The sequence below is a fragment of the Salmo salar genome, chromosome ssa14, assembly GCF_905237065.1.
Source record: "Salmo salar chromosome ssa14, Ssal_v3.1, whole genome shotgun sequence".
In the NCBI taxonomy this organism is placed as follows: domain Eukaryota; kingdom Metazoa; phylum Chordata; class Actinopteri; order Salmoniformes; family Salmonidae; genus Salmo; species Salmo salar.
The window spans coordinates 66826213-66852648 of NC_059455.1; the positions used below are offsets into that span (position 1 = coordinate 66826213).

The following is a 26436-nucleotide window of genomic DNA, read 5'->3' on the forward strand; positions in this document are numbered from 1 at the left end:
TGTAACTGAGGTGGTTCATTGAACCATGCTCCTTTGATGAGTAATCTTGCTGGACACTTAAATACTTGTGTTAGCTTGTGCACTCATCCCTATGGGCTTTCGCTAAGTGGGCTAACACAGTCTTGTGACATGAAGGAGACCTGTTTTGAAACCAGTCAGTCACAAGAGAAAGATTAAATAGGGAGTGGAAAGGCCATCCTTAGAAGGGCTATGGCAGGGCTATTCAACTATATTCTATGTGGGCCAAATTGTGGTTTTTGTGACACCCCTTTCTTGATTTTCTATTTTTAACTATTAACTATTAACCCATCCACCACCTTTTTACAGCTTTCTTTGTTACACATACATACATTTCACATACTACATCAATTGTACTTTCATATACAGCATTCACCTGACAAAGATACTGTATTATACACTGAACAAAAATATAAACTCAACATGTAAAGTGCAGGTCCCATGTTTCATGAGCTGAAATAAAAGATCACAGAAATGTTCCATGCGCACAAAAAGCTTTTCTTTCAAATTTTGTGCACAAACTGGTTTTACATCTCTGATAGTGAGCATTTCTCCTTTGTTGATTAAACAGCATGATCATTACACAGGTGCACCATGTAATGGGGACATTTGAGTTGTCACACAACACAATGCCACAGATGTCTCAAGTTTTGAGGGAGCATGCAATTGGCATGCTGACTGCAGGAATGTCCACCAGAGCAGTTGCCAGAGAATTGAATGTTAATTTCTCTACCATAAGCCGCCTCCAATGTTGTTTTTAGAGAATTTGGCATTACTTCCAAATGGCCTCACAATCGTAGGCCACGTGTATGGCGTTGTGTGGGCTAGCGGTTTGCTGATGTCAATGTTGTGAACAGCGCATCGCATGGTGGCGGTGGGGTTCTGGTATGGGAAGGCATTAGCTACGGACAACAAACACAATTGCAGTTTATCGATGGCAATTTGAATGCACAAAAATACAGTGACAGATCTTGAGGCCCATTGTGAGGCCCTTTTTTTGAAGGTATCTGTGACCAACAGATGCATATCTGTATTCCCAGTCATGTGAAATCCATAGATTAGGGCCTAATGAATTTATTTCAATTGACAAATTTCCTCATATGAACTGTAACTGAGTAAAATCACAGAAATTGTTGCATGTTGCATTTATATTTTGTTCATAATGTATACATACATACATACATACATACATACATACATACATACATACATACATACATATATACATACATACATACATACATACAGTTGAAGTCGGAAGTTTACATACACTTAGGTTGGAGTCATTAAAACTCGTTTTTCAACCGCTCCACAAATTTCTTGTTAACAAACAATCGTTGTGGCAAGTCGGTTAGGACATCTACTTTGTGCATGACACAAGTAATTTTTCCAACAATTTTTTACAGACATTATTACACTTATAATTCACTGTATCACAATTCCAGTGGGTCAGAAGTTTACATACAGTAAGTTGACTGTGCCTTTAAACAGCTTGGAAAATTCCCGAAAATGATGTCATGGCTTTAGAAGCTTCTGATAGGCTAATTGACATAATTTGAGTATATTGGAGGTGTACCTGTGGATGTATTTCAAGGCCTACCTTCAAACTCAGTGCCTCATTGCTTGACATCATGGGAAAATCAAAATAAATCAGCCAAGACCTCAGATTTCTTTAGACCTTCACAAGTCTGGTTCATCCTTGGGAGCAATTTCCAAATGCCTGAAGGTACCACGTTCATCTGTACAAACAATAGTACGCAGGTATAAACACCATGGGACCACGCAGCCGTCATACCGCTCAGGAAGGAGACGTGTTCTGTCTCCTAGAGATGAACGTACTTTGGTGCGAAAAGTGAAAATCAATCCCAGAACAACAGCAAAGGACCTTGTGAAGATCCTGGAGGAAACAGGTGCAAAAGTATCTATATCCATAGTAAAATGAGTCCTATATCGACATAACCTGAAAGGCTGCTCAGCAAGGAAGAAGCCACTGCTCCAAAACCACCATAAAAAAGCCAGACTACGGTTTGCAACTGCACATGGGGACAAAGATTGTACTTTTTGGAGAAATGTCCTCTTGTCTGATGAAACAAAAATAGAACTGTTTGGCCATAATGACTGTTGTTATGTTTGGAGGAAAAAGGGGGAGGCTTGCAAGCCGAAGAACACCATCCCAACCGGGAAGCACGGGGGTGGCAGCATCATGTTGTGGGGGTGCTTTGCTGCAGGAGGGACTGGTGCACTTCACAAAATAGATGGCATCATGGGGAATGAAAATTATGTGGATATATTGAAGCAACATCTCAAGACATCAGTCAGGGACTTAAAGCTTGGTCGCAAATGGGTCTTCCAAATGGACAATTACCCCAAGCATACTTCCAAAGTTGTGTCAAAATGGATTAAGGACAACAAACTCAAGGTATTGGAGTGGCCTTCACAAAGCCCTGACCTCAATCCTATAGAAAATTTGTGGGCAGAACTGAAAAAGCGTGTGCGAGCAAGGAGGCCTACAAACCTGATTCAGTTACACCAGCTCTGTCAGGAGGAATGGGCCAAAATTCACCCAACTTATTGTGGGGGCTTGTGGAAGGCTACTCGAAACGTTTGACCCAAGTTAAAGAATTTGAAGGCAATGCTACCAAATACTAATTGAGTGTATGTAAACTTATGACCCACTGGGAATGTGATGAAAGAAATAAAAGCTGAAATAAATCACTCTCTACTATTATTCTGACATTTCACATTCTTAAAATGAAGTGGTGAGCCTAACTGACCTAAGACAGGGAATTTTAACTAGGATTAAATGTCAGGAATTGTGAAAAACTGAGTTTTAATGTATTTGGCTAAGGTGTATGTAAACTTCCGACTTCAACTGTACATATACAGTACCAGTCAAAAGTTTGGACACACCTACTCATTCATGTCATGTGTGCTCCCTCTCCGGCCTCTAGGTCACCAGGCTGCTCGTTATGGCGCACACCTGTCACCATCGCTACGCGCACCTGCATCACCTCCCTGATTACCTTCCCTATATACACTGCTCAAAAAAATAAAGGGAACACAAACAACACAATGTAACTCCAAGTCAATCACACTTCTGTGAAATCAAACTGTCCACTTAGGAAGCAACACTGATTGACAATAAATTTCACATGCTGTTGTGCAAATGGAATAGACAACAGGTGGAAATTATAGGCAATTAGCAAGACACCCCCAATAAAGGAGTGGTTCTGCAGGTGGGGACCACAGACCACTTCTCAGTTCCTATGCTTCCTGGCTGATGTTTTGGTCACTTTTGAATGCTGGCGGTGCTTTCACTCTAGTGGTAGCATGAGACGGAGTCTACAACCCACACAAGTGGCTCAGGTAGTGCAGCTCATCCAGGATGGCACATCAATGCGAGCTGTGGCAAGAAGGTTTGCTGTGTCTGTCAGCGTAGTGTCCAGAGCATGGAGGCGCTACCAGGAGACAGGCCAGTACATCAGGAGACGTGGAGGAGGCCGTAGGAGGGCAACAACCCAGCAGCAGGACCGCTACCTCCGCCTTTGTGCAAGGAGGAGCAGGAGAAGCACTGCCAGAGCCCTGCAAAATGACCTCCAGCAGGCCACAAATGGGCATGTGTCTGCTCAAACGGTCAGAAACAGACTCCATGAGGGTGGTATGAGGGCCCGACGTCCACAGGTGGGGCTTGTGCTTACAGCCCAACACCATGCAGGACGTTTGGCATTTGCCAGAGAACACCAAGATTGGCAAATTCGCCACTGGCACCCTGTGCTCTTCACAGATGAAAGCAGGTTCACACTGAGCACGTGACAGACGTGACAGAGTCTGGAGACGCCGTGGAGAACGTTCTGCTGCCTGCAACATCCTCCAGCATGACCGGTTTGGCGGTGGGTCAGTCATGGTGTGGGGTGGCATTTCTTTGGGGGGCCGCACAGCCCTCCATGTGCTCGCCAGAGGTAGCCTGACTGCCATTAGGTACCGAGATGAGATCCTCAGACCCCTTGTGAGACCATATGCTGGTGCGGTTGGCCCTGGGTTCCTCCTAATGCAAGACCATGCTAGACCTCATGTGGCTGGAGTGTGTCAGCAGTTCCTGCAAGAGGAAGGCATTGATGCTATGGACTGGCCCGCCCGTTCCCCAGACCTGAATCCAATTGAGCACATCTGGGACATCATGTCTCGCTCCATCCACCAACGCCACGTTGCACCACAGACTGTCCAGGAGTTGGCAGATGCTTTAGTCCAGGTCTGGGAGGAGATCCCTCAGGAGACCATCCGCCACCTCATCAGGAGCATGCCCAGGCGTTGTAGGGAGGTCATACAGGCACGTGGAGGCCACACACACTACTGAGCCTCATTTTGACTTGTTTTAAGGACATTACATCAAAGTTGGATCAGCCTATAGTGTGGTTTTCCACTTTAATTTTAGTGTGACTCCAAATCCAGACCTCCATGGGTTGAAAAATTGGATTTCCATTGATTATTTTTGTGTGATTTTGTTGTCAGCACATTCAACTATGTAAAGAACAAAGTATTTAATAAGATTATTTCTTTCATTCAGATCTAGGATGTGTTGTTTAAGTGTTCCCTTTATTTTTTTGAGCAGTGTATTTTGGTGATTACTGGTATATAATAAAAAATCTATCAATCACAGTACGTTTTTGGACTTGTTCAGCAGTTTTTACCTGATTAAGTACAATATCATTGGAAATTAACTTTGAATGTTCAATTTATATTCCTAAAACTTATGGTGAACAAGACATTTTGATAAATAGAGAGAAATAGTAATGCTGTCTTTTTGCAGGCACTAACTCCGGCATGATTCGTTGCATAAAGCCTGTGGGGAAATGAATGCCGTTTTTGTAGAGTTTTTTTAGATACGTTTTGTTCTATTAGATAATCTTCATCAGCTAATGTCACTTTTTGTGATTTTTTTAAGCATTTACGTAGTACAAAAAGCACATAAAGCACATTTAGGATTCATAATTCATAAAGGTCATGTTAACGGACTGAAATTACTGTATCTCATGGAATAAACTATAAAATCCCCTAAGCCTTAACCTCAGACCTTATTTTTGGCGTTTATCCCAAAACCCTATTCTTTCCCCATTTATGTTCCCCATAGGAATGGCTGAACAGACCAAAGGTAATTCATTTCAGATTTTATCCCAAGGCAAACATTTTGACTTCGTTAGTCCACACAGCTACAAGGATGCACTTTCATGTTAGGTTTAGGACCTCATATTGAAGCTTATAGAGACCCCAACTGACTTTTAGTACAATTGTACAAATCCACTTTGGTTTAGTTACTAACATCATGAAACCTCTAATGGAATACATGTATTTGACTTGGTGAAAATCAGGTGTTTCGACCAAACTTGCTTACTACTTTTTCCATGTAGTTTCATCCTTCACAGACTCCATGAAATGATGAGCTCTTCCTAAATTTTTGATCAAAGATTAATTTTGTGTATGGATTCCTGGAAACAAGGGTGGCTCAACTTACTCCACTCTCCCCTATCTGTTCCCCACTCACAAACTATTGCAACAATAACATCTATTTCTCACTCATTTAAACATTTAGAGAGTTTACAAATGCTCTCAAACACAGTTTAACAAGGCGCTCTAGACTAGTGTCTCTACAGCAGCCTGCGTATTTGACGTCCCTACATACAGACAGACTAGACGTTCTACTAATTAAAAACAAAAACAAATACTTTTAAGGGAGAAGTAGGCATTGGTCTGAAGCCGAAAAAAAGAAAGGAAATTCACAGGAGCACCAAAATTCCTATTTCACCCATGCTCTACCAAGGTTTTCCAGCACACAGCTTTAACCTACAGCAGTACTTATGTTGGTCTATTGTACTTCAAACAATGTGTAGGCAGGTTGCTTAGAATTCAAACCTTCTCAAACATCCTACTTCATACTCTTAGAGGAGGTGCTCCCACAATACTGTGATTTGTTCTGCATATAAGTTAAAGTATTGGATTTTTTGCACACCACACATAGACATTATCCCATTCCACTACCTTTTTGAACGTTTATTGCATCAAATAAAGCTTTGCTTTTATACTTACAAGACCATCAGGCTTGATTGAGTGAGCGGTTTAGTCTTGTGGTAATGTTGTGCCTGCCTGTATTTCCTTAAACCTTTATTTTAGCAATACATGTAATATTTTGTTGGTCAGTAGGTGCCCAACATAACAACAGGTGGGGGTGTGTCGGACACAGCCACTCATATAGATATCGAGTTCTATCGAGCCTGTCTGCATTCCTGATTTCTGTAACTGTTAGCTTAACTGTGTAATATTGACATAAGCTCAGAACCACTTGTTTTGCAAACATGGTCCTGTTTTATCAATTACTGTGCTGATCAATGGACAGTTCATTACCTCTGTCAAATGAATATGTAGTCTAATGTTATGTTTGTATTTATTTTAGCAGATGCTGACGCTAAAATAATACACATTTACATTTAGGCCTGTATCTAAAAATACATACAGCCTAGTGATATATATGAGTCCAAAATGATTGACAGCCTGGATAAAGATGAGCAATAATGACTGTATAAAATATATAATTCTGAGCTATATTGTATGCAATTTTGGGGGGGAATTATGTTATTTTATACTAATACAATTGCTCAGAGCAAGAGATTTTGTTTAACAAGTAATACTTTTTTCTCTCAAAAAGGTAGGGGTCAAAATGATTAACATCTGCAAAGATCATACCCCCAAGACATGCCAACCTCGCACCATTACCAATCAGAGGAGAGGTTAGCATGTCTCGGGGGTATGATCTTTGACCCTCTGTGACTTTCTCACTCATTATTCACTATTCATTCAGGATTATCTGTCAGCCAGAGAAAGGCCCCTCTCCAATCCCACTGAGCCCCAATGTAGGAAACATGCTGTCTTGGTCCCCAGTTGGGAATAGACTGCTTAACACAGAGCCTTCCCTTCTCTGTCTGTGTGTCCTAACAGCGCTCCTCACAGGCAGCAGTAGAGGACAGTGAGAGGATCTTCACTGAGCTGATCTGAGAAAAGGCCCTCTCCCATCCAGAGCGAAGATGAACCAAGCCCAGGAGAAATCTGACAGGCCTTCTGGGCTTGCCTATCTGTCATAAATGCAGCTACATGCATAGACAAATCTCTCTGATTGTCTCTCAGATTGCTTTATTGACATGAAATACAAATTTGTAGATATTGCCAACGCAGTAGGATAATGAAATTCGGTCGTATTAATAATAGTAAATATTTACATTTACATTTTAGTCATTTAGCAGACGCTCTTATCCAGAGCTTTATTGGCATGGGAATGATGTTTACATTCCCAAAGCAAGTTAAAGAAACAATAAACAAGTGAGAAGACAGAAAACAATATCAACAAAAAACTATTAGAAAATCCTCTCTCTCTCTCTCTTCAGACTAACCTGCTATCGTTGTCTGTCCTCATCAGTACTTTGAGAAACTAGAGGACCTCCTTAAAGGAGAATGGACTACGATCTCCAGCACAGGCGGGTTAAATAATACTTAAAAATTGTGTTGCAGCACAATTTCCTGACAACAGAAAGCGAGTGTGCCAAGATGGAAAATACTTCAGTATTTACTTCAATACTTCAAGAACATCAACTTTAGACCACAGGTCCCAGTTACAGACATCACTTTATACATGTGTATTATAATAGGATGATACAATTCCTCCTCTCTCTGTTGTATTTGTGTGTCTGTAGTTAATATAGTGGATGTTCTTCTGCCTACAGAGCCCAAGACCAAAGAACAGTTATTAAAATGTCTCTTCATTCTTCTGTAACTAACAGTATCTTTTACTGTATCTCAGTATCTTACAAACCCTAATATTGCATCAGACAGAAATAGCAGTAGTCAAATACTGGGTTGCTATCTGCCTCCTGCTATTTCTCCCATTTGATCTCTGCTATAGTCAAAGACAGGGTTGATACAGTATCTGACTGAAGGTATTGTTTTAACTCCCCTCGTTCCACAGCATATGAAAATCGCTCTCTGGTGACAGAAAGGTGGACGCTGGAGGTAGAGAAGAGTGGGACGGGTGTATATAGCAGTCTCATATGAAGGCATTAGAAAAACAGGTAGTAATGACTCAGTAATAGTATGCAGTGACACGTCCTGGAGTTTCCACTGTCATCAAGGTGGTAGTTTCAGACACACTACTGTTGAGACGAAAGTATCAGGCCCTCGGTCCTCCAGAGTAGGGCCTGATCACATGGCAGGTTCTCTGTTCTCCTACAGAATCTCTGACACAATGCCTCTCGTCCAGAGGCCAGACAACATTCACTAAGCCCCTCTATCCTGGGTTTTTTGACATATAAAGATAGAGTAGAGCTGTGTAAATTGTGATTGATGTTGCCTTACTAGAGATATGCTTCATTATGTTCTTTAACCCTGTGCCATTATTGCACTTTGTGATTTAAGATGTTATTTTTAGTATATCATATAAACAGGTGGGTGCAATCCTGAATGCTAATTGGTTATACGCGCATTCCAGCCGGTGTACAGTATATCCCACAAGTATCCACCAGTATGATGTTAAAATGTCTATTTATTCTGTTCCATCTGACTGCGCAATCCACTGTCTCATCAGCCCAGGCAGGGAAGTTAGAAACTTGATCTCCACTATAAAAAGCATCTAGACATTATCTCACATTTCTTTAAGACTAACATTTAGTTTTCAACAGCAGAGATCTGTATAAACCTCGCTGTCTGTCTCTCCAGCATTTGCCACATTGTTTCAATATTAAAATTCGATCTCCAACTGTCCCATAGTAATGAACGTGTAGGGGTTGGGAGTTGGGACGAGAGAGAGGCAGGCAGCATTTCTCAGTCTCGACTTCGTCTCGGGCCTAACAACACCCGTGCCAATATATCCTCCAAACACCGGCTTCTCGGGCATTATCACTTAAGTAAATGTTTCAATCTTGTACATTCACATTCCTCTCAATGTGTGCTTTGATGTACGTAAGGAATAACAACTTGATAGAAACTTGTAAATAAGAATGTGTTCTTCTTACTTGACTTGCCAGATATTAATTACTTGACTGAAAAATATGGATTTCAATAAATTAAGTCTCAATTTCAGTTATCAGTGGATACACATGTAGTATTTTTTACCTAGTTATCCTTGGATTTGTATCTGTTAAAGCAGTGGTCACCAACCTTTCTCAGTCAACATCACTTTTACAGTAAAAAAAAACAAAATTGGCTAAATGCCAGGTCTGCCAATGTTGTTATTCTCAGACAATATCATATTTCAAAACTCTACCTTTGATAACGAAATAGATCAGTTGGTGCAGCACTTGCGAGCTGAGCATAAATGAACTGGACTGATGGTACCTGCATCAGTCACCGTGCTTTCAAAACAACTCTGGATTCCATTTCCCCCCTCGAGTTCCCAGTTGTGAAGTTGGAAGTCTAAGATTAGGTTAAACAGATATCAGGTAAGACAAAAGTCTGAGATTAGGTTAAACAGATATCAGGTAAGACAAAAGTCTGAGATTAGGTTAAACAGATATCAGGTAAGACAAAAGTCTGAGATTAGGTTAAACAGATATCAGGTAAGACAAAAGTCTGAGACGCACTGAAGTCGGAAGTCTGAGATTTCCCCAGTTGTTTTGAACATGGCATTAGTTTCAGAGGGAGAGAGACAGCAGCAGAGGGTCCGCCTTTCACGGTCCTTGCTCTCTCCTTCCTTTCCTCCAGTGAGACTGACCAGAGAGATGGGACACAGACTTCCACCCGATGGCGAAAGTCGAGTCCCCACCGCATCGGCCACATGCACAAATTCATGTTGCTACTATGACCAGAGAAAGCGAAATATTACTCAAAATTAAAATAGACACAAGGAGCCACTAAGAAGAATAAAAACCCATAGCTGTCGATACACTTGGCTACTCATTCATTGCGGCGGCAGCAGCTCTTTGCTGTACTCTTTGACAGTCTCTCTCTGTTCTGGGTAGTGTTATAACAATTGACTTGTGTGAGCTGTGCTTCAGCGTGTGAAAACACAACCATAAGCCCGTGATACACTTTGTCATTGTGTTTACTTGATAGCTACCTACACAAATAGCTAGCTAGAACAAAGTGTTAATAAGATTAAAATTCATTAAAAAGATTTAAAAGCAATACAAATAAGTTGTCCAGTAGGCATCTACAGAGGGAGCTAAGAGCTGTGTTGTTAGTCATAGAATAGATGTTATTTCTATGTAAAATATTCTGTAACAAGTGTTGTTTTTGTGCTCAATGGTGGATCTATTCATAATTATTTAAGAGATGCAACATTCAAACTCTAATGTCAAGCTAATAGTCAAACACATAACATGTGACTATGTTTCCACCACTTGGTTCTTTTTTTTTTATTAATATCATAATCATTTAACATAGTTATGATCTTTTTTATGAAAATAGTTCAGTAGAAAGACATTTCCATTAAAAAGTTCAGCGACTACATCTGGCTCCTCCATTCATACAGTCTTTATTTCTGACCTCGCATACAGTCCAACCATCTGGGGTTAAAATGATCCAATGAGAGCGTGTGTCCATGGTCTCGCTTCTTGCCAATCAGAAATGAAGGGTGAATAGGGACAGGCATGTTTATCAACCAATCGTTGAGTTTTTCAGATGTGGGGCGGAACATTTTTCTCTATGGGGGTGGGATTGGGACAAAGGTGACCATTTCTCCTCCTCTCCTCCTTGAAAACGGTAGGAATCACCTAAACCTTTCACGTGCCTCTGTTAAAATTGCCTGGACTGGATAGTCTTGCTGGTTGGTCGGTCATCATGGTCATGGCTTATAAAATGCTTTGTCTGATGTCTCTAAGTGCAGTGTGATAGGCGGACAACTAAGTGACAATAGAGCAACACATTTACCCCCCAAACATCCAGTCTAGTCACGTAATCCTTTCCTCAAGGATATAGATGTACTTCTGTCAGTCTGTGCCACAGGGACTGGCATTTCCCCTTGGAATGCTCCCCCTGACCAATCCAGCCAGACCAAGTGACACAAAGCAGCCAATGACCAGTGAGAGGTGAGGTCGAGCGTCTCCATGGCTCCGGCCAGTAGCATTAGAGTCCACGCGGAGGAGTCCCGGACCCCTCTTGTTGAGTGTCTCTGGGGGCGGGGTTTCCTCAGTGGTTTGGAGAAGCTGGTTGGCTGATGGTCCTGTCTTCAGGGATGTCACTATGACAGGTGGGAGCGGGTTGGTTGTGGGGCTGTCAGTCGCTGTCCGAGGCCACCGCAGATGAGCCTTTCCTCTTCCTCTTGGGGGCTTTGGGTTTGGAGTCCTCTTCCTCCTGGAGTAGGGGTGGAAATAAAAAGGAGGTTGGAGGAACAAGTGGAGGAAGAAATAGCTTCTGAAACCAGGAGACGCTTAAAATAAAACAAATTATAGTGACACAGCTGAGGGAGGCACAAAATAGTTCCTGATTAACAGCGTAGCTTCTGTTAATTAGCAATTAACAAAACCTAAATCTAATCCTGGTTCTGGAGTGTACAAGGGTATGGGGCTTCGTAAGGCTCATCTTAACGCAGCTTCTAAAACAGGATATAAGAAGGAAGTTGCCGTAGGAAGACCTACCGAGGCACTGCTAGACGCGCTCTCTTCCTCGTTGCTCACAGGGGTGGCCGCTCCCTTACGTGACCGCGGGGAGGAGGCGGGGGCCTTGCGCCGTGACTTGGGAGGCTTGGAGGAGGGCTCTTCGTACTCCTCGGCCAATGAAAAGAGGTCGCTGAATCTGAGAGGTGGAGACAGAAAGGAGGGACACATTTACAATCCTGTCATACTGTTAAACCACTAGAAAACACGCCTGGTAACTGTGTAATAAAAATACAGAGTATCTTAGTGCAGTCATAGTAGCTTGAAATGATCCCCTGAGGACAGTGAGAGTCTGGGGTCTCACCTCATCTTGTGGGCCTCGTCGCAGCTGGCCTGGACATGCTGCAGTGCCTGCAGGATGGGCGTCTGTGTGAAGACTGGGGACCCACAGACAGAGTAGGGTCAGAGTTCACTGGGTTAGAGGCGTGTTTGGGGGACACTGAGGTAGGTGTATAATGCGGTGTTAGTTTGCTGCTATTGCAGGATAGATGTGTGTGTTTTAGAATAGTAAAACAGTGTGTGTGAGACTCACAGCTGTTCTTGGTGTTGCTGAGGTTCAGCCTCAGGTTGTCCATGTGCTCCAGGATCTGTTCCAGGGTCAGCTGGGCCAGTTTACTGCTGGAGCTGCGCAGACTGGGAGACACACACAGACAATAACCGTCTTTCCTTATACTCTCGTTACCAGGCTTTAACCTATCAGTCACCAACACAGTGTGCAGGCTTTTGTTCAAGCCCAGCATTTAAACGACCGATTCAACTAATAATCAAGACCATGGGTGATCAGGCAGGCTATCTGCAGTGCAGTGAAAACCAACAAAAGCTCAAAATCAATGAACAGGACCTGAAGCCTTTAAACCCACGTGTGTCTCTTCAGTTACACATTTCCGGACTTTCACACCAATCAATGGTTTTTCTTACCCCGAGAGTTACGGAAAGCACTGTGAAGTAAACAATGCATGGAATGCGAGTATGAAAACTTGGGACTTAAAATCGTTGGAAACCGAATGAAAAATCTTTAGCCAGAACTAAGTCGAACACAGATGTTCTGGACTGATATTGTTGTGCTATAAGTTGAATTGAAGTATGTGTGTGAGCTATGCGTTTATGAAGCGTGAACCAATTGGATGTCGACGTTCGCAATATCCAAACAGTGGATTGATGTAACAAGTCATCAAACACCTTCTCTGGAGGTAAAGAAAACTATTAAGATTAAGGTAAAAACTCCATCTCCTTAAAAAGTGAAAGCGGTCGGTGGACTCGTAGTCACCTCTGGCGTTTGCGTGGCATGTTGTTGTTCTTGATGAGCAGGGCCTTGATGTGTTCCCCCAGGACGTCGTCGTGCTTGGCCGCCCAGTGGCGCAGGATACTGGTGGTGAACTGGTCCTCCGGGTGGCAGGGCCGACTCAGCACCATCTTCACCATCTCACCACTGGGTCTAAAGGGGGAAGGAGCACCACAGGGATCAGTACCGATGCCACTGTATTCATTTGCAGAGATACAGTATGTACCTGTAAATATAGCTTACTTTTCCCTGCGTAGTTGCAACAGCAAACAGGAGAGTGCTTCTGGGTGTTCTGGACAGGAAGAGGTACAACATAAGAATATTATGCCAGTGGTAATATCAGGAAAGAACAGTGTAGAACCATTAACTCATTTTAGTGAAGGTCAATAGCATACCCAGCCCAAATATTCACATTTTGTCATTGATAAGTGCCTAATTTAGAAGCTGTATAGTTAACATGCTATACATGGATGTCAGAACACAGGTTCTCCACTTCCCAGCGCTGTGTGTTTTGACTGACAACCGTTACAAACTTGAGTACAAAAGATTCGTCCCCACCGCCACAAATGGGCTACTTTTGCACATGTGTTGTCTGAGGGAAATGCACCTGTGAGTCCAAATGGGCACTTCACATTTCCATATTTTAAAACTAATGTAATTTACAGTATCAACGTTTACAATCGCTATGTTTGACCCACAGGATGACATGTGTTATACCCTGGGTTGTCCTGAACAGAATGAGCCACGGAACATGCACTTGAATGCACTCACGACTTAATTCTATGCGCACCAGAATTACACACCGTTTTAAATTACACTCTGCCTTTTGAACCTAACACTGTAAGACCATATTTTATAACTTAGATCGCCACGTTGGCAATAGAATAGGCTTTCAAATGATACCCACCCGACCCAGATCGCAGCTAATAATGGAACATTTTTGGATTGCATAAACAGTAATTATGTGATGGTAGGGATGTGTACCAAACAAAAAAAGCGACAATGGCACTGTTGAAGAGGTCAACAGTCTTACCGATTTAGCTGATAGCGGACAGCAGTGTCTATCTAGGCCATTGTGTGTGTCTCACCTTTGTACTTGAGGTGCTGCAGGATGGGGATAATGGTCTCCAGTGGAATGCTGTGGGCCAGGAAGAGCTGCCAGGCACTGTACTGCTCAAACGTCTCCCATTCCAGAGACTGGACTGTAGGGCAGAGACAATATTTCATACAGTGAGACAAGCACACAGTTCATACACATGCACTATGAATCTGTTTTTCTCAGTTTGTCTGTGTGTTAGTGTCAGTGTGTGTTTGTGGTGTGTGTGTGTGTGTGTGTGTGTGTGTGTGTGTGTGTGTGTGTGTGTGTGTGTGTGTCTGACGTTATATGTGACTCACTGAGGATATTGAGGACAGAGTCCTTGCGGAACATCACCAGATTGCCAATCATCACGTGACACATCAGCTCCTGAAGCTGAAAGAGAAGAAAAAAAAGAGTTGGGGGGGTGAAATGGGAGGGTTGAAGGAGACAAATACTATGCAGTAGTGTATATTTTTGTGTGAGTGTGGTTAAATTACCTGTGTTGAATCGATGACTGCTACAATCATGTTGAGTAGCTCTCCACTGCGCAATGTCTCATCTGGGAACTACAGAGAGAGGAGGGAGATATTAACAGTGTAACAGTGCCTTCAGTACTCACACCCCTTGACCTTTTCCACATTTTGTTGTGTTACAAAGTAGGATTAAAATGGATGTCATTTTTAATCAACAATCTACATCAAAGTGGAAGATTGTTTTTTTTACAATGTTAGGATTTAATGGAAAATAAAACACTAATATATCTTGATTAGATAAGCATTCAACCCCGAGTCAATACATGTTACAATCACCTTTGGCAACGATTACAAGTCTCTAAGAGCTTTGCACACCTGGATTGTTCAATATTTTTACACCTGAACTTATTTAGGCTTGTCAATAACAAAAGGGTTGAATACTTATTGACTCAAGACATTTCAGCTTTTCATTTGTAAACATTTCTAAAACCATGAATCCATTTTGACATTATGGGGTATTGTGTGTAGATCAGTGACACAACATCTCCATTTAAATTCAATCTAACACAACAAAATGTGGAAAAAGTCAAGGGGTGTGAATACTTTCTCAAGGCACTGTAGATGCTGTCTGTGTGTGTCTGTGTGTTTGCACCTCGGCGTAGACGGAGTCTGTCTGTGTGTACCTCGGCGTAGACGGAGTCTGTCTGTGTGTACCTCGGCGTAGACGGAGTCTGTCTGTGTGTACCTCGGCGTAGACGGAGTCTGTCTGTGTGTACCTCGGCGTAGACGGAGTCTGTCTGTGTGTACCTCGGCGTAGACGACGTTTGTGTGTACCTCGGCGTAGACGACGTTTGTGTGTACCTCGGCGTAGACGACGTTATGTGTGTACCTCGGCGTAGATGACGTTTGTGTGTACCTCGGCGTAGACGACGTTTGTGTGTACCTCGGCGTAGATGACGTTTGTGTGTACCTCGGCGTAGACGACGTTTGTGTGTACCTCGGCGTGAGACGACGTTTGTGTGTACCTCGGCGTAGACGACGTTTGTGTGTACCTCGGCGTGAGACGACGTTTGTGTGTACCTCGGCGTGAGACGACGTTTGTGTGTACCTCGGCGTAGACGACGTTTGTGTGTACCTCGGCGTAGACGACGTTTGTGTGTACCTCGGCGTAGACGACGTTTGTGTGTACCTCGGCGTAGACGACGTTTGTGTGTACCTCGGCGTAGACGACGTTTGTGTGTACCTCGGCGTAGACGACGTTTGTGTGTACCTCCGCGTAGATGACGTTTGTGTGTACCTCCGCGTAGATGACGTTTGTGTGTACCTCGGTGTAGATGACGTTTGTGTGTACCTCGGTGTAGATGACGTTTGTGTGTACCTCGGTGTAGATGACGTTTGTGTGTACCTCGGTGTAGATGACGTTTGTGTGTACCTCGGTGTAGATGACGTTTGTGTGTACCTCGGTGTAGATGGATGGTGTGAGATAGCAGAGCAGCCTGATGTCGTCCTCCTGGCAGGCCTTCATGTCCATCATGAGACAGGTGTGCAGGTCTCCCAGCGCCGTGGCCTGTGCAAAAGACTCGTACAGACTCATCTTCCCCATCGCTGCTTTACTGTGGTGGGAGATGTTACAACAACGTTAGAACTAGGTTACAGCTATACTGCAACAATGGTACAACAACATTAGATCAAGTGATGTTAAACCAACAGAACAGTTTGAGGGAAAAAATGTGTCCAGGCTCATGTCTCCAATGACTGCTTTATCAATGTAGAAAGAACGTTACCAGCAGCATTAGAGAAACTAAAACAGTGGACGGTTGTAAGAAAGGAGACAATTATTTCTAGCAGACATGAAAATGTCTAACCCACTACTCCCTCAGCCTCCCTGAAACCAAGGGCTCCCATTCCTTTCTAAGGCTAATACTAAGCAGTGTGGTGGCCCCGGCCCCTTCACCTGGCCTTGAGGTAGTAAAGCAGGTGGTAGCCGATCTTGGGCTGTTTCTGGTAGAGCTCCGCCAGCATCTCCAGCAGCACTGAGAAGCCACTGTTGTCCTCCTGCATCTGACACAGGTTCCTGAACACCAGGCACACAGGCTTACACACAGACTCCTCCAGCGACCTGGGAAGACACAACAAAGTTAATATTCTACAGACTTCGTCTTTTTTCGCATGTATACGCAAACGCACGGCACAGACAGACGTCCCGTCTTACCCCCTAACCAGGCCACGTGGACGCCATCAGAAGGCGCACATTAACTTACTCTTCTGTGATGTCGTCAGGCAGTACGTCTCCTCTGAAGTGGCCCTTGAAGAGCTCAGCCAGACAGGAGGCCAGAGTGGACATCTGCTCTGAGTCAAAGTCCTCCTGAGAGAGAGAGCAAGCCAGACGAGGGAGGAGAGACAGAAAGGGGAGATCAATAAACCACAGAGAATTCTCATTTCCCCCACAAGATATACGATTACCCAAATAAATATCTGTATTTAACCAATGTTTTTCAGACTATATATATATATATATATTTTATTTGCTGACTCACCTCCAGGATCAGGTCCACTATCTCCTGCATGACTTCACAATGTGCCTCTGTGTCACTGTTGGAGGGAGAGATGGGGAAAGGAATCAATTATTGAAGAGCCCATTTCAAATAAGATTTCCACTGCTGCAATCAGCAATGTTGTTGCAATCAGCAATGAGAACAATTGACAGCAATGGGAGTGAATGGGTGAGTGATTGGGGGGGGGGGGGGCTGAGAGATGAAGTATGAAAGTGGCTCTCCAAATCAATAGGAAGCAAAATGGCCGAAAGCACCCAACCTACTTGTGAGCTAGGCAGAGGAGCGGAGCTAATGGCATTACAGTCAACATCGCTCCAATCCATACAGATCTACACGTTACCACTGTGAATGGGTAAAACAGGGATCTCCGACTTTTGTCACGTTCACTGATATTGGCTTTGGCAATGTCTTATGCCAATACGGCTAATTTAATTTAATTGAGTGTGTTTGTTTGTTAGACAAATAATGTCCCGATGTAAGAGTATTGTCATTTCACATCCACTCTACTGACCTTCCTTTCTGTAACTGCAACACCTTCTCCTTCATCGTGTCGTCCAACTGGTCCACGTAGGGAGTGATGTCAGCGGGCTCCTCAATAATGGCCTCTTTGATTGGGTGGAATCTGAACTCCCGCTTTTTATTGCCTGTAATAACCCAAATGAGAGGTCAGCCAATGACTTGATGTGGATGAGTACGAAGCAGAGTGAGAGTGAGGCCTAATATGTTTCCAGTCTTTTGAATTGGATCATGAGTTCCTAAATTGTTTTCACATGCCAGTTTCTGATTTGGCTTCATCTAAGCTAAAATCAGTGTTACGGCATTAAGGTTCATCTATGTCAAAAGAGGGCTTCATCTATAGAAGGCAAAACAAATCTAACGTGGTGATAATCTGAGTTGAGACGATGCTAGCGATAGGGCTGGTCCTAGATCTGTTTGTGTTGTCTATCCAACTCCTATGGTCATTGTCACCCATAGGAGTTGGCAAGGACAGACAGATTTGGGAGCAAGCTAGATAATGCTCATTTGGTGTAAAATGCAGCAGAATATTTTGTACCCATTTAAGTGTTGAGTCTGGTGTAGTTCAATGTTAACATGGTTCTAACATTATCTAGTATCTGTGTTGAGTGGAGTAATAAAATGTGTCCTTCCTTACCCTCACCCTTGTTGTTAACCTCCTCCTCATCGTCGCTGAAGGCAGCCTCCGTGTTGTCGTAGCAACCATCCTCCTTGTCAAGCAGAACATGATTGTCCATCTCCAAGGAAACAGACTCCTCCATTTTCACTGAGGAGCAAAAAGTGATCAGACGACATTGTAAAGTAGAGGCAAGCAAACACAGAAGGTTCTCAAATAAAGGCAACACTGGAATAATAGCTTAGCTAGATATACCCTTCCAAAAATGCACACACATTTTAAACACTTGCATATTATTTTCCTGGTTAACCTAATTCAAAGTACTTAAAAATCGAAATGATTTAATCATCCAATATTTAGCGGGTCAACTTAAGTTAACTGTTAGTTGCACCTCAATGCAATTCAATAAAGTCCTATTGAATTAAACATGCTTTACTTTCATGCACTACTTTAGGGTTCCTTGTCTAGATGGAACATTCAGCAGACACGTTTAGCCAAAGCCACTTCCAGCTGACACATAACAGCCTCTGCTCTTGGACTACGGCTTCCCTAGTTTCCCTACTGTTACTCGAAATAGGCTAGTTTCAACTCTACAAACTATACCATGAAGCATGACTCAAAAAGGTTGCTTCTTTCCAATTCCCTCCATCAAATGTTATTGTGCATGTCTGGGGGAGGATGGTTGAAGAGAAGAGATGTTTTTTGTTGTTGCATGTAAGTAGCTGTAGTGAGCCGTGTAAAGAAATTCCTCTTCAAGGACCACCAACAGTGTTCATTCATTCATTCATGTTAACAAATAAAAGTTGAATTACTTTCATTTGCACCTTCATCCCTTCCCTCGGTAGGGGGTGAGGGGGAACTGCAGAACTCTGCGAAGCGTTCCCTCAGCATGGAGCGCAGCTCCCGATCCAGTTTGGGGTTGTCAAACAGAGGAGCTAGATGACTGAGGGAGGAAAATACAGACAGATTAGGGGGTTAAAATCAGGGCGATGAAGATTCACTGACATAAAATGTAATAAAATAACAAAATCACTGACGAAACCAAAACCCCTTGATCAAAAATGTAAAATCTGCAGAGGTTCAATTTAAATATATATATGTTCATTTGTTAATTTTTTTTTTACGTACAACTGTGTCCAAGGTCAAATATATCCCATGATGGCTGGCGGTGGTGGGTGCATGAATGTGTGTGTGTGTGTGAGTGAGTGAGTGAGAGAGAGAGAGCGAGCGAGAGAGAGACTTACGCCAGCACTCTTTTCTCCATGATGAAGGTGAGAGAGTTGAAGACACCCTGCCGCACCTGCCCCTCCAGAGGGGGGAAAAAGTGGGGTATGATCTGTGAGGGAGAAAGAGGAAAAGGGGGGAGAAAAGAGAGCCAAACAGAGTAGGATCAATTGAAGGCAAGCGGGAGTCAAAAGACGAGATGAGTCAAACATCTGTGAGAACGCCAAAATACCACACAACTAACAACTTCTCTAAAGCATGGCACAACGAACACAAATGAAAGTTATCATTAATCTTCCCCACTGCCGTAAATGTACCACTCGCTTCCCAAGTCAGAAAAAACGGGTGAATACGGCAGGAAATGTCAAAACATCTCTTCGCTCTCTAATGCTTCGCTAACACACTGAGCATGAAGCACATGTCAATAAAGTCCATTCAACTTTGAATAGCTAAAAAAGTGGTACACTCACCACAGTTAAGTAATCTGAATGAGCTCAGTTGTGTAATGTGTGCATCCACTCACCCGACACATGAAGTCCAGGAGAGTGGCAGTGATGGCTGGATGAGGCTTCATGGAGTGGTGCATCACTAAGATGGCCGGCTCTGAAAGAGGGACGGGGAAGAGAGAACGGATGGGTAAACCACGAAAAGAGAAAGAGACAAAAGTGCATACTGTGGCGGATAGAGAAGGTGATCGCAGAAATGCGTCCATCTTGTAAGCTCTGTTCCAGTTTACTCGTTATTCTAATATACCACTAACCCAACACCCACATTTCCCCCCTACTTCTATACATTTAGTTGAGCACATTGGTCCCTTACTCTACACATGAAGAGATACAGGTAGTGTTTTCTGTTCCTCCGTCTTACCTATGTTCATGATGCTGTCCTTCTCTGGGCTGAAGAAGAGCCAGTCGTAGAACAGGGCAAGCTTGGCGTTCGAGGCCGCCACATTAGACTAAAGACGCAAGTAATAAAACATTGAAATATTTAAATGTAATTACTATTTTACAATTATCTGTATGGGTAAAATCCAGGTAAATAGTTGTAAATACGAGGTAAAGTCAAATTCAAAAAGCTTTATTGTTTACTAGATTAACATTAGACAGAAAATAATCTTGGGCGTGCTATAAAATAATGCATTACCCATCTTTGCATTAATGTGCCTTAAAGGTATAACCAATCTTTGCCATGCCCCTTACCGTGCAGGTGGTGAGCAGCCAGCCAATGATAGCCCAGCGGGGCAGGATGTCAGAGCTCAGCACCTCATTGGATGGGTGCACCACGCCGCAGATGTAGCGAATCAGGTCACAGCGCAGCGACTGGCTCTCTGCCGTGGACAGGTACTGTCTCTGGAACCAGTCCTGGTAGCGCTTCTGCTGGCCAAAACGCACCTACAGGGAGAGGATCGGCATAAAGGAATGTGAATGTACTTTGTGTGTGTACCGTCCTGAGATGTGTTATAGCGTGTATACTGTCCTGAGAAGTGTTGTAGTGTGTGTGTGTGTGTGTGTGTGTGTGTGTGTGTGTTTACCCTGGAGGTCATGAAGAGCAGTTTGGTCTCCATGTCTGGTGTGAGGCGACAAGCCAGGAACTTGCGGGATGTGCGAGCGGTCAGGAGCTGCAGCAAACCTATGGAACCAGAGAGAGAGAGAGTTAGAACTGAGCCACGGGTCTCCCACACACACACAGACCCACCCCTGCTTAACGACACTCTCTTACCCTTACCAGTGAACTGAGGGCTGAGGGCCTGAGGGTTGTGGAGCAGGTCTTTCCACAGTAGCTCCATCTCTGGGATCCGGGCCACGATCTGCAGCAGACGCACCAGGTCTCTCCCAATGATAAAACACTCCATAAACTAGACAGGGATGAGGGGAGGAGAGAGAAAGAGGGGAATATGTCATTACTCATTCAATTATTGAATTGCGGTGTGGAAATTCCCCATTGTCAAACCTAGATACAGTATAATACGCTTGTCTGTGTTCTTGGGCATATACGATACAAATCTTCTTTCTCATCTGTCCTCAAGACTCCAGACGCATCTTCGCTCCAAATCTAGTCCTCCCTCATTCCCTTACTCACTGTATCGCTCTTCTCCTTACCTAACTTATGCCATTACATCACTCCCTTCTTCATTCCTCTCCTCCCTCACCTTCTCTCGGAGCAGGCCGATACATAAGTCAACCTCCTTCTGTCTGAGGACCAGCAGTGCCGGGGTGCCGTGGTCCACGATGAGGCGCAGGTAGGTGTACACGGACATGGCTATCAGCATGCCACTCTTCAGCACCCACTCCCTGAGAGACCACGAAGAGACAAGAGACGATTGTAGTTCGTGTAGAGAGACTGTTGTGCGCTAAACCAAATGAGTCCAACAGTGTGAGTGTGTTATAAGCCTCGAAGTAAAACTCCCAAAGTACTAATCTGAGGCAGAAAGGAGTTGGAGCACTCAACAGAAATAACTTATTTTGGTAGTTTTTATTGGTAAGCCCTTCTCATGTATTGTGAGCCTACTACAAAGCATGACATATTTAAATAATAATAATTGTGTGTGATAAGTTTTTTTTGCCTTATGAACCAGTTTGACTTTTATTGCATGACAATAATGGAGTGAAAGAGTGTTTCCTGTTGATCGCTCTCCAACACACCTTTGATCCAGCAGTATGTCCAGCACATTCTCAGCCAGCCACAGGTTCTTACTGGTGATGTCTCCTCCTGGACACAGGAAAAAAAGCCAGAGATGCTCAATCAAGCAAACCAACACAGAGACGAGAGACCAAAGGTGAGGAAGCCATTTTGTCTTGACACAATTTAGACGCGAGAGGAATGGTGAAACAAGACGCTACTCAAAACAGTGAAACCAACAGTACACATGGTGAATGGACTGACCTGCGATCTGCTTCATAAGGGTCATGAGGACGCCGTCCGCTCCGATCACACCACTCTTCACCAGCTCCCTCACCAACCAAACCAACTGAAGGGAGAGAGAGAAGGGCAGGATCATTAGTCAATCACTTACTCATTAGAAAACCTCCACATGTGTATTGTGACAATAAAGCTAACTGTATTGAGAGCACGGAAACGGTTTCTGCCTTTTCTACACAGAGAAACTGTTGACCTGTGTGCGGCACACGTCCTGCAGCTTGAGGAACTTCTCCATGAGGATCTGGTTGATCTTGATCAGGATCACGTTCATGCCGTCCCTATTCACCAGGGTGAGGTCTCTGTAGCACTGTGGAGAGTAGAGTCAAATATAGTAGATTACAAACTGGGTGGGTCGAGCCCTGAATGCTGATTGGCTGACAGCCGTGGTATATCAGACCGTATACCAGGGGTATGACAAAACATGTATTTTAACTGCTCTAAATATGTTGGTAACCAGTTTATAATAGCAATAAGGCACCTCGGGGGTTTGTGATATATGGCCAATATACCACACCTCCTCAGGCCTTATTGCTTAAGTAGAATATAGTAAAGTAGAGAATATGTAAGTCTTTATTATGACCAAAGGCAGCATATGGACATACTGTACAGTGTCCATACAATATAGTGTGATAATTAACAGGTTTGTGCCTCAATAGGGCCTACTGCATAACTCGTGTAATGTGGATTCAATTAAACTGAGCACCCAGACAAGCATGTTCAGGTGACAAGGATTTAGAGAGGCCACAGGAATATTATAGAAGTTGACCATTCTTTTTATTGTATTGTTTTATGGACAGTGAAAGTCAGAATGCAGAGGGGAGATAGATACAGAGGAAGAGAGACAAGAAGGGGTGAGAGGATTCGTACCCAAAGCGCCAGGGGTATATGTGCTCCGGAGTCTGTAGGGCTAACCACTACACCAGACTCGGGCACATTATTTCAAGAATGGTGAAATTATTCTTATTGATATCCCCAAGTCGTAATTCATAAAAGGCCCAAACTGTCCCGTTCTATAGTACCTTATGGTGGAAATGTTGACGTGTCATCATAAGGTATAGTGATAATACACAGTCTGAAGGTGTGTGTGTTTATAATACCGGTGTTAGGGGGTTGAGGAAATGAGATGTGTATCAAGTGTGTGTGATACTGGTGGTCACACACACAGTGGTTTTGGAGGCTGCAGTGTGTGTCGTTATAGTGTTGTGTGTGTAATAAATACACACACAAATCCACATTTATGGCTCACTCTGTTTGCATGAGAGCCATAAATGCAAAATGTGTCAACATTGACGAGAACAGTGAAGCTTCAGAGTATAGCATGAACGTTTGTGAAGTGTTTGCAGCGTATGTGATGTACAGATTGGGTTGTGGGGTATGTAAAGTGCATAATTCCATTCATATCATGGAGCCTAAAATATTTGAGGTATTAGGGTTGGAATTGCATGCTGGGCATAAGTGTTGATAACAGCACACTATTTTTAGTGCACTCACAAGAATCACTATGTAAGCTAATTCAAACGTGAGGTGGGTATAAATATTGGTGTATGTATAGTGAATGCAATCAATGGTGCCATGGTCATGAGGGCTTTCTGACCATCTTGGTTTGACCCGGAGTCTCCCAGAATTAGCTTTTGACTGCCGGCGAACAATAAAGCTATTCCAGGGTGTTTTGAAAATGCAATAACAAAGTTACAGATCTTAGACTGAATTGGCAACCCCAATGATCATATGAAATGATAATGTGTATAATAATGATGTGAAGTATGATAATGCTGATAAGGATAACGTTGTAACAATGCCTTACCCTCTGTGCCTGTGGAGGCTCGGTGAGCAGCAGAGCGAAGAGTCCCAGACACACCTCCTCGTGCTGCTGGGGGCCCTTACACACCTGGAGGATGAGGAGAATATGACAATGTACCATGCCATTTAACCTACCCATGATATGGCTGTAGCCATCACTATAAAATCGGTCAGGTTGGCATTTATTGTCATGAATCTGGCCCTGGGGGCAGTTTTGCAGAGTGGCTACTATCTGACACAGCTACAAAGTCATCAAATCTGATTTCAAAACTAACCTTAAAAATCACACTGCTAACCTTAATGCCTAACCCTAACCTTAAATAAGACCATATAGACATTTTCACTTTGCAGCTGGTCGAAACGTGCTCTCCCAGAAGCTTGGCTGGTGCGTAAAACCTGTGAATTCAGACAACCAAAAGGTGTAATCTGTCCTCACTCAAAAAGATGCCAGATAAAGCTGAATTCGTAAAAAATAAAAAATCACTGCATCAGGGATAGCGTACACAGAGGTTTCGGCATCGCAGCCTTCTTCAGTGTGTAGGTACCAACTAGCGGAAATTGCTCAGTTCTGCCTCCAGGTCAAGATTCCTAACAATAAACATCAACCTGTTTATCATTGTGTTGACATTGGAAGCTTTAGCCATATCAGGGATTCACGTCACTTGAACCTATTCAATTCAACATAAAGACCTAGCCTACCAGTAGCATACAGTACATAATCCTACACTTCTCAATATGCTTATGAAGCAAATGTACTACGTCCTTTAACTACTCACATTTACAAATGGCATTGCAAAAATGTTTACGAGAAAGGATCAATTACTAGGCCTACTCTGATTAGTCTGACCATAGTCACAATCTATTAGATTCAATGCAATCCTATGCTATACATCTAATGTAATGTAGATCATGAGGCTCAATACAAACATGCAAGTAGCCACACCTCAACTGCACATTCTAGCATGCAGTGTCCAATCCCATGGTGATGGACTATTAGTGAGAGGGCGAGGGACTCACATTGGCTGTGATGGCATCGTTGGCCTCACGCTCTGACAGGCCATTTGTCAATGAAGTGACGATCCCCACACACCTCTCCAAACGCTGATGAACAAAAGCAAAAAATTATGTTAACCACAAAAACAGATAGACACACACACACAAACATAGATAGGCCTAATCATTCACAATTCACATAATGTGGGCATACAGACGGTCAACAACAAAAAAACACAAAAAGCCACACAGCAACACAGCAGGCTCACACCCATGGGAGAAAAAAAAAAGGCTGAGAAATCACACACACACAAAAACAGCAGACAAACAACAGAATGTGTTGACGCCTCTGTCAATTGAGTTAGCTACATACTGTATGAAAATGTCTAAGCCATCTGGTGTGGAGGTTAGGCCATAGATATTCTTTAAGGGGAAGAATCACTAAAATGGTAGTGTCAGAAAAGCTACTGTATTGACATGTGTATGATGACCTTTGCGCATGTGCATGGGCTCGTGTCTCATCCATATGTTTACATAAATAGCATACTAAATGCTACGTTCAATTCTGCTGGATTCCCCATCGTTTAAACCCACGTCAACAAAGCACAAATACGTACTGCAAACCTACACATGCTAGACTAGTAAATGCATTTCAGAATTAGGAACTAGCCTTGCTGAATGATAGCTAGCAACATGCAGGCGAGGCTATTCTATAAAATGGTTCCGTGTCTTTGTATTCGTGAATGTTTTTTTTACGTGCTGTATGGTTGAACAATAGCAACGCTTATTAACAATATGTTATACAGTAAACCTACCTCCTCCAGCTCATCTTTTGCGTCCAGGGTCGTGGACACCAATAGGCGACCCTGCGGTTTCCCCTTTGCCGGTGAAGGCTCCATCACCTCCCGCCTCGCTTCGTCTGGCCCCAGAGGACTTGAGGGGTTAGACACTGGGGTTCGGGGAAAATTCTAAATGATTTTCTTGTATCAATGGAGCGCCTCTAACACTAGACAGTTGTTTAGACTCTTTTACGCGCTCTTCGTCGGACACCGTGTGTTTTTTTTAACTTGGTTTGACCACCTTTCACTCTCACTCCATTGCTTTCGACTGTGTCCGAATAAAACAAACTAACTTCCGGAGGGCATGGTGGCCTAGCGGAAGTATTCCTTCACAGAGCTAGCAGAAGGGAGGAGCAGTAGTCACTTGTTTAGCCAATCATTGATCTAGTTATTTTGAATTACATAAAGGTTTACCAGTGAACGCAGAGGTTAACCGGCAAATGAGTAGCGATGTAACATGAACAGAAATAGAGTCGAATATTGACATCAACAC

General features: G+C 43.3%; 1 protein-coding gene across 2 annotated transcripts; it reads right to left on the reverse strand.

Annotated features, from left to right (window-relative positions):
* Positions 1-10380: 10380 nt before the first annotated feature.
* On the reverse strand, positions 10381-26247 carry LOC106569880 (integrator complex subunit 3). Of its 2 annotated transcripts, none has more exons than XM_014141590.2 (29): positions 25920-26247; positions 25129-25212; positions 24116-24199; positions 22505-22618; positions 22276-22360; positions 22035-22101; positions 21542-21683; positions 21118-21247; positions 20924-21021; positions 20592-20783; positions 20260-20347; positions 19916-19995; positions 19413-19504; positions 18981-19111; positions 18190-18318; positions 17548-17680; positions 17019-17073; positions 16743-16846; positions 16436-16600; positions 15941-16094; positions 14506-14574; positions 14326-14401; positions 14019-14132; positions 13174-13222; positions 12916-13083; positions 12181-12281; positions 11953-12025; positions 11631-11787; positions 10381-11346 (listed from the first exon to the last, which is right to left on the reverse strand). In XM_014141590.2, exons 1-29 carry the CDS (start codon positions 26001-26003, stop codon positions 11269-11271), a joined length of 3096 nt encoding a protein of 1031 aa, XP_013997065.1. In that variant the 5' UTR covers positions 26004-26247; the 3' UTR covers positions 10381-11268. The 2 variants fall into 2 exon arrangements, with proteins under 2 accessions (XP_013997065.1, XP_013997064.1); XM_014141589.2 differs by having other exon boundaries at positions 21112-21247.
* Positions 26248-26436: the final 189 nt, after the last annotated feature.